Below are 11349 nucleotides of genomic sequence, written 5' to 3'. Positions count from 1 at the left end.
TCCTGAACGTTGATGACGAGGTAAGTAGCCACTTTTGACTCTTGTTAATAAATACTTTTAGGAATTACTTGGATTCGTGTATGAATCCTAAACTAAGTATGAATTAAGGAAATATGAAAGAAAAACACCAAGAACGAGTTAAGGCCCTAAACCGATCAAATTGCTTTGAATGTAAGTAAGTCAAAATAACCCACTAAATGAAATCCACTCCCTATAGATTTTTAATATTGAGCATATTATGGCCTTTTAAGATCATATATGAAACTGGGTTGTCATTGGATAAGGATGAGTAGCTAAACCAAGTAATGGAGTAAAATAACTATAATGCCTCTAAGGTAATCTGTCTTTGGTTCATGATCTAGATGATCTCAAAATGCTATGAAACTTTTCATTAAATCTTATTTTTTGATGTTTGATAATGTTGTGAAGTTTGAAAGTCATTGGAATATAATAAGTAGCTAAACCAAGAATTAGGGGTAAAATAACCAAAATGCTCTTAGGACTCGTTACGATATTTCAAGCTTTAGACATGTTCCAAATGACTTACTACATTTTATAAGACCTAATCTTGAGGACATGAAGATATGTTCAAAATTTCAAGTTGATTAGAGTAAGTTTAGAACCTAAACCAAAATAGAGTCTAAGAAACGCCTAAAGGAAACACCTTAAGTAACCCCTATTGAGGACACTAGACTTTTTTAGAATTCTCTAAAGAATTTATCATGACTCTATGACATTCTAGAATAAATCAAGTAGATTACTACGATGGGTATTAAGCTAAAGAATGCTCATTGCAATTATGCCTCAAGAAATTAAGGAATATATGACATGTTTATGATTGACAACCCAAGGCAGGTACCGCACAAGCTCTACAACTACCAAGATAAGATATTACACTCCATGTCTTATAGTTATCATGATATGAAAGAATGCTAGGTAATACTCTAATCATGTCCAATGTGACACATGACCTCCTACCATGCGTTGCTTTAAGAGGTCCATGTTTTCCTCTTTTAGGTGGGATGCCCTACACCATGTTTTTCTTAGTAGCATGTCATGTTTGGCCTCATATTTTCCTCACCTAGATGAGATGTCCTACACCATGTTATGAGATCCTAGTCACGATGACAGAATATCATGTTCATGTTATGCACCGATCATGTGACATTTTCGATCTTTCATGGAGAGTAATCTAGGGCCACGTTAGGGACAAGAATGTGGTAAATTACCTTACCCACAAATCTAGAACCCCCTAAGACCTCTCGCTGTTCAACATGATCATGAGTCAAACTACGTATGAAGCCTTGGACTTAGGTACTTAGGTTGTATCATAAGGCAAGCCCTGTATACTAAATCATACTACATCGCTTAGAATGTAAGAAACTTTGGATGTAGGTTTTCAAACTGTAATTGCAGGGCAAGCCCTAAATGTGGGTTTAGACTACGTCGCTTGGAATGCATGAAGTCTTGGACTAGGTTAAGATTGTGTCACTTGAAACGTATGTAATCGAAATTCGAAACGTATGAAATCAGGATTGAGTCAGGATTTTTCCGTGCATCCCCTCAGACATATCACATTACCTACGTGTCTTAAATTTCTTCCAGGAGTAAAAAATTTTCCAACATAACAATACAAGTCATTTTAGAATGTTTTATCATTATTTGAATGATTCCTCGAAAAATCTCCAAGAAAACACCTAATATAGAATTTCTCCAAGCCAAGTATACTGAACTTTGAGTCCCCAAGATTGAACCACCGAAAAGAATGGGAAACCGTGTTGGTATAGGTGTACTATCAATTCTTGTAAGTCTTTCTTAACCATAATTGTATAACTTCAAGACTACTCTCATTTGAATGTAGTCTCGTTTAATTAATGTACCCCACCTTTACTTCATCATCCCTCAACCTATTTGATACTTTCTAAAATTTACATATCTATTTGATACAAAATTGAACTAGAAAAACTCGAAATTAATATAGACCATTTTAAAAATACTCCAAACATATTGTCATGACCCAAAATTCGAGGCTTCAAAAGCAAGGTCGAGACCAATAACTATGCAATGAAAACATGTATGAATGAAAACGATGAAAATTATAACAAAATATTGCACGATTTAAAAGTGATTCAACATACATTAAAACCAAAGTAAGAACGTAAACAAGTGTAAATGTATGAGCTTGTTTATAAAGTAGGGAACAAAATCTAGACACCCTGGGTCGACTTCCTTTCGTGGTTGTAGAGCTCCTCGAGCATCCCCTCGCCTCGACCAGTAGCATTAGTCAACTGAAAGAAAAAAGAAAAAAAAAACAATGAAGGGTGGGTATAAAATTACACTTCGCAAACAACGAAAGAAAAAAGAAAAAAAAAACAATGAAGGGTGGGTATAAAATTACACTTCGCAAACAACCTATTTGTAGGCTCTCATCGCATTCTTGACCTAGCAGGTGTCCACAAACTTTTCTCTAGGCTCTTGGGTATGCAACTTTTGCTTCTCTCGGACTTAGGTAATTTACTTAACCTACACAATGGTCACTGATATCCTGGGTTGAGGCACTACCTCGAAAACTCCCACTCTCCAGTGGGGACATGGTGGTATGTGCTAGCTTGCTCTAATCATCCATTGGAGTTTAGCTGATAAACCCTACCCATAAGACCATTTAGTCACCTATCATGCCCCAATATTTGAGGCTTCAAAGCTCGAATCGAGACTAAAATGATGAAATAAAAATAAAAGTAAATAAAGTAATAGATAAAAATTTGATAAAATTTAAATAAGAAAAAGAAGTCAACACCAAAATTAAATCCAATTATAAGAAGATGCTGTTCAAAACATTAGAAACCGAGAAACAAGTTTGGAGTACTATTATAAAATAAAATACAAAAGACTCCAAAATGTAAAAATGGAGTGATGCTCTGGAACAACCCCTTTGTGACCGCACAGCTCTCGAACGCTCCTCCACCTCGAGCAATAGCCTGCGAACACATGAAAAAGAAAGAGGAGAATGGTGAGTATAAAAATACTCAGTAGGCAACCTATTTGTAGGCTCTCATTGTTGTGTGCCGTAAGCGGAACGAATGTACTCACAATACCAATGAACAAAATTACACAAGGAGACACCAAGATATTTACGTGGTTCGGAGAGAAGAAGTTCCTCTACATCCACGGACCAATCACTAAAAAACCCAAGTGTTACAAGTGAATACCTCACTATCACACTACAAAGACTCTCACCAATTTGTCACTCAACAAATACGATGTGACACCCAAAACTCTCCCAAATTCCGATACCACTTGTTAGGAATCGATATCCAGATTGGAGAGCAATCACTACTAAACCAAGTGTTACAAGTGAATACCTCACTATCACACTACAAAAACTCTGACCAATGTGTCACTCAACAAATACAATATGACACCCAAAACTCTCTCAAATCCCGATACCACTTGTTAGGAGTGGATATTCAAAATGGAGGGAGAACTCTCTCATTATATAGCATTACAGAATCAAATCTCCGACTGAGACTAAATCTAATTCAAATAACCAAATCAAATCTAATCCAAATAACCAAGGTTATCAAATCTAATCCAAATAACCTAACCAAATCAAATCAAAACTTACGACAATTTACAACACTCATCACATCCATGATCTAGCAGGTGACCATGCAGGTGACCATGAACTTTACTCTAGGCTTTAGGTGTATTGCTCTTGTTGTGCATAGTCTTGGGTACATAGGCTGTCTTCATAGACAACGTATAAGGTAGGGACAACATGGTGAGTGCTAGCATGCTCGTCATCTAGTGGAGGTTAGTTGGCGAACCTATCCCATAGGCCATGAAGTCGCCCAAGGTTGGGGGGCGCCACCCCTCGGTACATGCCAACTCCACTAGTTACCTGCATGATCAACACCCTCCCAAAGAATCCTCTGTGTAGGATAACCACTAACTACCCGCATGATCAATGTCCTACCACAGGACGGATCCACCATGCAAGGTAATCTACTGACTACCCGCATGATCAACACCCTACCATAGGACGAATCTATCGTACAGGGTAATCCATCAAACCATGAAGTCACACATACCTAACCAACCTCTCACCTAGCTCAACAGTATCGTACTAGAGTGAAAAGGGAAGTGGGGGTCCTCATACACTATGTCGGCTGCTATCAGCCTAGGAGGCTACCTTTGTCATTTTTGGATGTTCTGGAGGTCTGCTAGGTTCTTAGGGTCGTCTAGGTAGTTTAACTCTCATCTCACATTTCTAAAACATTTGAGGATAGCTTATCGAGGCAAACCAATCTCTGGGTGTACACAAGTCTAAACCTTTGATCACTCATAATTTTGGGGTGCAAGGTTATTGGAAACGTATTAACCTGGGTCAACATATAAACTGCACTAGTTGTAGCACCCTAGTCTCAACTAAGTTCTCTCATGCATGCTTTGCTAGAGAGATATTCTTATTGATCACCTAAGCATGGAATCCATGATTTAAACTTCACCCAAGTAAAAAGTCGCTAGATAGAGGAGATATGACAACGATAACCACTTAACTACCTAAGTGATTAACGCCCAACCACTAAGACAGATGCATTGTGTAGAGTAATTGATCTATCCACTACAACCCTAATAGAGCAATTGATCTATCCACTACAACCCTAATGAGTGTCACACCTAACTTGATAGTACTGTACAGAGTTGAAAGGAAAATGGAAGCATCTTAGACATTATACAGATTGCTATCAGCATGGGAGGCTACTTTTGTCTTCTTGAGATGTCGTGGCAGTTTTCTAGGTCTCTAGGGTAGTTTGGCGATCTTGACAAGGCTTTATGTCTCCAGGCTTCTCAGATTCTGACTCTCTGAGTCGGGATCAGTTGGAACACTAGGGGTTTCACCCTCTAATTGAGCTCTCACGATTCTTCTGTGCTTAGACTTTTGGAGGTGCTCGAACCTAGGTTACAGTCTAGCCAAACTGGTATTCTCACCCTAGTCTTTAACTGTTTCTATTACTATCCTCTATATGGAGAATCACACATTCAACATCTATAGCTATTGTACAATTAATCATGCATAGGGTGATATTATCCATCAAGCACTCGAAGCGCATATACACAAAATCTTATTCACCATTTCTACATAATTATGTACAGGTAGTAAAACAATAGTACAACACAACATACAGGGTACAATTCCAGATATTTCAACTAGTGTGACTATTCTCACAATTATCGGTCTTCTTAGGCATCGGTTATACTGAGCCACCTAGGGTTGATTTTATTAACCTATATGCAATTCCAAGCAATCCTTACATGTATTACTCCTAGAATCCATATGGTTACTTACTGGTTGTCGTGAGCCTTCTCAAGTACGATATCTTGCTAAGGAGGTGTCCAAAAATTTCAAATTCCCTCTGGTGGAACATAATTCACATCCAAATAGGGTTAGTATTGGGATCAAGATGAAAAATTGACAAACGGGAGTCGAACAACATAAAATGGTAACTCACGTGCCCTTCATGCGCTGGGAGAAGGTTTCACATGCACGTATCACATGCGAGCAGAGTTGCAATTGCATGTCATAGGTCGGTGCACGAGTTGGGTCAAATTGTGGGACGCGAATTGTAGGCATGGATATGGGTTCAGATTGTTGCGGGTCCTCAGGTCAGGTGAGGTCCGCGTCGAATGTCGCCGCTTAGGGGAGGATGCGTTCCTGTGCTATGGTGTGATGCGTATCCGCCACCAGTTGGGACGCGCTCCTACTGCCATTGGTCGATGCACTTTCGACCGCTGTTCGTCGATTACCCATATGTTGATTTTTCAAAATTTTCTCAGTTTTCACATTTCAGACCTATTTCTTTACATTTTCTTAACTCTCGATTCTTAACCCAGAACGAATTACTTCCTTCACGAGAGTTGTAGACCTCATATCCTGCACTTGAAAGTAACTTTTATATAATATTTAGCCAACCATGTACCTTAATAGACACGTTGAAAGTTCTTAATAAATTTATTCTTACCAAAATTTGAAACGTCCTAAAATTTCAATTCCGACATGAATCTTGGTCGAGTTTCAACACAAAACTTGTGAGATTCTCCTCCTAGATTATCATACTAAAGAATTAGAACCTAATATCAACAACCTAAAGCCTAAATTCTCACTAGACTACGGTTTTAAATGGTAATTTTTGCAAGTATATTTGTATAATTTCTAGATTTCAAGCAATTAGATCAAACAAAAAGCATTACACGCGAAAATGAGCTTATTAGGAAAGATCTCAAGTGATTAAGCCAAAAGAAGTAAATAAAACTCAAAACTCATGGAGATATTGATGTATAAAGAGCGTTTGAGGTACCCTAAATTACTTATTCAAGCCTAGTTATCCAAGAGGGTATCGTTGAAATAAGATCCCGCTTTAAACCTACGCTACACAAAGTACTATGGTAAGTCCAATCAAACTCATGCGCACATGCACATTCAAAACTTTTGAACAACGTATAATTCTTCTTATTTCAGTCGAATTGAGTGGACCTTTTCGAAGAGAAAAAATACTCATTTAGTTCATACAAAATTCCCACAGTGTTGATGAAGACTTTATGGAATTTCAGAGAATTATTGAAAATCATCGACTAATTAAAAGAAAGCTCACGAATTTATAAGTAAGGAATACTATCTTCAGTGGACAATATCATACCATTACAGAGGTCCGTGATTTCAAACCTAACAACATGAAAATGGTAGTGGTAGCAGAGGATGGACATGCAACAATACCAAATTAGAAAAGTTTTAAATTCACACCACCAAATTGTTAAATTTAAGAGAAATCTTACATATGTAGTTAGAGAGGTGAAAAAACAAAAAACAAAAGCCCACAAACACAAGCACTTGTCAGTATAATCCTTAGGTACACTTGAAACCACCACGTGAACACGACATCTTTCAAACCCAGCTCGTGAAGAGAGAGAGAGAAAGAGAGAGATTCCTCTTGTTCTTCATGTTCTTTCTTCTTGTTCTTCATGTTCTTTCTTCTTGTTCTTCTTCTTGTTCTTGGTTTCTGCTAAACAAAACCAGATTTCTTCTGAGAGCATCGAAATCTCAAAACAACATAAGACACAAATCTGTAAATCAAAACAAACCCCATCATCACCATAACATTCCTCCACCTGCTTTCTTCCACATACCCTTCTTCCTTCAACACATCCTCTCCCCTCACCACACATTCCCCAAACATCATTTCCAGACACTTCCCCGACCTCGAAAACTCATTTATCAAAAACCCTTCAAATGGGTACTTAAACACGGATATATAATGCATAAATATCCAATACTTTGGTATCTCATGGTTCGATATGAAATACCCAGAAAACAGGAAGAACGAACCCATAACCCCTGATATCACCGAGTTCCCCACTATGAAATTCGGCACCAAAGCACTGAAACAAACCACCACTGAATTCGCCGTGTACAGAATCAACCATATTAGCACCATGAAATGGATGAACGCCATTACATTTCTGTTCAACCCCACCAGCCAATATAATGGTATTGAGAATAAAATGGCTAGGATTAGTAGAAATGGGATATACACCAACCCATTGGCTATGGCGTATGAGGATACTCTGTAGCTTCTGGAGGAGGTTTCTTTCATTAGAATCTCCCTTTCTTGTAAGAAAATTGGGAGGGCTTCGATTGATGTTGTTAATAGAAAGGTTAATATGAAAGCGAATAACCCCACGCGTTCTTCTGCACCCACTAAATCGAATTTGAGATTGTAAAAAATTGAACCCAGAACGAGGCCGGATATGAACATTTGAACTGTTCTGCAAGCGAAAAGCTCCTTTGTTCTTATGATGTTCTTGGAGAATCTGTGCATTAGGATGGTGGTTTCTTTGAATCTTGAATTCGCGAAATCGGGTGGAGTTATTTCGACTCTGTTCTTGACTCTGTTCTTGATGGTGTCCTCGTCGATGACTTTGGATTGTTGGAAGAGCTGTTGGAGGGTGAATTTGGGGGATTTGAATTGGGATTGGGGGATTGTTTGGGTTTGAAGATTTGGGGTTTTTTTAATGGCTTCAATGGCTTCAATGGCGAATTCAACGATGTTGACATGGAGTGGAGGATGGAGAGCCATTAGAGTGAGGTTCAGAGCGAGCTGTTCAACAGAGCCATGGTGCAAAACAGAGCCACTGGAGAGAAGGAGAACGGAATCGAAAAGCTTCACGATTCTGAACCCAGGCTGATGGATGCTAAGAACAATGGTTCTTCGCCGAGCTTCAGCCATGGTGGTTTTCAGCATGTCGATGATTTGAAAAGCGGAAGTGCTGTCGAGCCCGGAAGTGGGTTCGTCGAGAATTAGCACTTTGGGGTCGTGGATGACTTCCACGCCGATGGAGACTCGCCGTCTTTCGCCGCCGGAGATTCCCCGGAGTTTGTCGTCGCCGATGCGGGAATGGGCGACGTGGGTTAGTCCGAGTTCGTCGATTAGGGAGGTTACCTTGGCGGTGAGATCGGAAGATGGGAGGGTGAGGCGGAGCTTGGCGGTGAAAGAGAGGGTTTCTTCGACGGTGAGGAGAGGGAAGAGGGTGTCGTGTTGAGGGACGTATCCGGACATTGTGCTGAAATGGGAGGGGTTGATGGGGTGGTGGTTGAGGAGGAGGGAACCGCCGTGTGGGGTGGTTTTGCCGGCGAGGATTTGGAGGAGGGTGGATTTTCCGGCGCCGCTAGGGCCGACGATGGCGAGGACTTGGCCGGATTTGGCTTGGCAATTGACATCGGAAAGGAGGTGGCGGTGGCGGATGGTGGGTTTGGCGGTGGAGAAGATGTTGAGGAATGGGGATTTGGGGTTATGGGTTTGGATCTTGTAGCAGATTGCTATGGCTTCTATTTCGCATCCTTCTTGTTCTTGTTCTTGTTCTTCTTGCTTCTTCATTTCAAGTTGTTGTTGTTGTCGTTCTGGTTCAGCTCTGGTTGGTTTCTCAGCTTCAGTGTTACACAAATTAATAATGTTTTTTTTGTCTCTGTCTCTCTCTTTGTCAGCCTTGGCCTTGCATGTCTTGTTTAAATAATTATTTTGAATCTTTTGTTTTCATTAGTTTTTTTCTACTCTATTTTTATTAATTTAAATAGTTTCAAATCGATTGGGAAGGAGAACAAAATACTACTGGTAATCAATGAGAAAACAGTGCTCTAAAATCCTTGGGTGGACTACGAAAGGAAAGCGCAAAGATGACAATATTTTATATCTGTCAGTGGTGACTATTACAAATGGTATTAGAGCCAGGCACTAGGCTCTTGTTGGCACATCGCCTCGTGTCCACCCCCAACGAGGAGGTTGAGCCCTGAAGGGGGTGGGCACGAGGTAATGTGCCAGTGAAGAGGCTGGGCCTCAAAGGGGGTGGACACAAGGCGATGTGCCAGGAAGGAGGGCCCTAAAGGGGGTGGATTGTGAGATCTCACGTCAGTTGGGGAGGAGAACAAAACATTTTTTAAAACCTTGATGAAAAGTCCAAACAGGACAATATTTGCTAGTAGTCGACTTGGGTTATTACACAAATTATATCTATCAAGCGATGTTTCAGCGAGGAGGCTGAGCCCCAAAGTGAGTGAATTGGGGATCCCACATTGATTAGAGAAAGGAACGAGCTCCAGTAAGAGGAGACTAAGCGCCAAAGGAAGTGGATTGAGGGATCTCATATCGAATGGAGAAAGAAACAAGTCCTAGCGAGAGGAGACTGAGCCCCGAAGGCCGAGTCCTAGCAAGAGGAGATTGAGGGATCCCATATGAATCAAAATATCTCAATCACACAAATACGAATTTCAAGGAAGATATGAAAAAAACATGTTCAAATTATCACTAGATAATCTCGAATTGTAATAAATGTCACGTTAAAGAAGAATCACTTCATTTATTCTTTGAAGGATGATAATCTAGAGCTATCGTATTTTATTAATGTATTTTTTTTAAAAAAAAATATTTACTTTAAGGTTACATTTACATAGCGGCTAATTCTAGCATATACAAATGGTGATTAGATGTTGCCTCCTTCTCTTCCTGATTACCGACTGCACTTGTAGTGACTATACCAACAACTAACATAAACAAAGATTTTGACTAGGTCGTGAATAAACCGGGAACACACATCTTCTTTGTCACAACATTAGGTGGTCGTGTCTCTATGTGCCAATTAGAGTCAAGTTAGACAATCCTAACTTGGGAGCAAATTATGAGCTAGGGGCCGATCTAAAAAAAAAAAAATTGATCCTTAATTTTGGTTATTATTGCTGCAACTCAACTTATTGCTAGCAGATATTGTCAGGTTTAGCTCGTTATATATCGCTATTTTAAAACGTGTCTATTTGGGAGAAGTTTTCACACTCTCCTAAGAAATGTTTCGTTTCCTTCTCCAACCGATGTGAGATCTCAAAATCCACCCCCTTGAGGGTCCAACATCCTCGTTGGCACACCTATAGGGAATGCTTCATTCCCCTCTTCAACCGATGTGAGATCTTACAATCCACCCCCTTAGAGACATAGTGTCCTCGTTGGCACACCGCCCAATGTCTAACTCTGATACCATTTGTAAATCTCAAACTTGATTTTAAAACGCACCTCCTAATAAGAGATTTCCATACCTTATAAAAAATGTTTTGTTCCTCTCTCCAACTGATGTAGGATCTCGCAATATCTAACTCCAATAAAAGAGTACGTTACCGAGTATATAAAGTCAAACCATTTCATGGATAGAGTTAAGAGACGACATCATAGGATGACGATGATGTTTTAATGTTCTTAAATGCTTCTACTTTAATATGTTTTTTTGTTAGCAAACTCCTATTTTGTTGAAATTACGTATAATGTGAAGACCGACACTACTTTTCTAATAAAATCACGTACGGTTGATTTGTTTTGTTTAAAGGGTTATGGTTTCGTAACGTTTTTCGATTTTGATCTTTATTATAAATTATATTTGGAGTCAAACACTTATAACTTTATTAGATTAATTAATGGACCACAAATTTTCAAAGAAATTTTTATTTTTATTTTATATGTAAATTTATGACATTTTTTATGTGTGGTGGAGAATTCATGTAAAATTTTAAAGGAAATTAGATGAAATAAATGGGTAAATCTTTTTGGTGAATGACAGCAAAAGAGAAGATTCTCTTTAAGAACTTGCTTGGTTGTGCTCAAAAGTTGGCCCATTTTATTTTGTCCTTTGCCAACTTTTTAATTTTTGGAAGATTTTCACGACACCTCGAGTCGAGTAAAGGAGGATTACATAAATGAACCGAGACTACATCCGAATGAAAGTTACCCAAATGATCTCCAAAGTTAAACGTGTTTT

General features: G+C 39.1%; 1 protein-coding gene across 1 annotated transcript; it reads right to left on the bottom strand.

The window, feature by feature from the left end:
• Positions 1-6733: 6733 nt before the first annotated feature.
• Positions 6734-9046, bottom strand: LOC111438350 (ABC transporter G family member 5). Its single transcript, XM_023076254.1, has one exon. It carries the CDS (start codon positions 8931-8933, stop codon positions 7062-7064), a length of 1872 nt encoding a protein of 623 aa, XP_022932022.1. The 5' UTR covers positions 8934-9046; the 3' UTR covers positions 6734-7061.
• Between the last annotated feature and the right edge of the window lie 2303 nt (positions 9047-11349).

The sequence above is a fragment of the Cucurbita moschata genome, unplaced genomic scaffold (assembly GCF_002738365.1).
Source record: "Cucurbita moschata cultivar Rifu unplaced genomic scaffold, Cmos_1.0 Cmo_Scf00073, whole genome shotgun sequence".
Classification (NCBI taxonomy): Eukaryota; Viridiplantae; Streptophyta; class Magnoliopsida; order Cucurbitales; family Cucurbitaceae; genus Cucurbita; species Cucurbita moschata.
Note: the sequence above shows the minus strand (reverse complement) of the source record. Positions and strands in the feature narration are given on the sequence as shown.

Coding starts and splice junctions, on each gene's coding strand:
- LOC111438350 (XM_023076254.1), bottom strand. CDS start 8,933: ATGAAGAAGCAAGAAGAACAAGAACAAGAACAAGAAGGATGCGAAATA.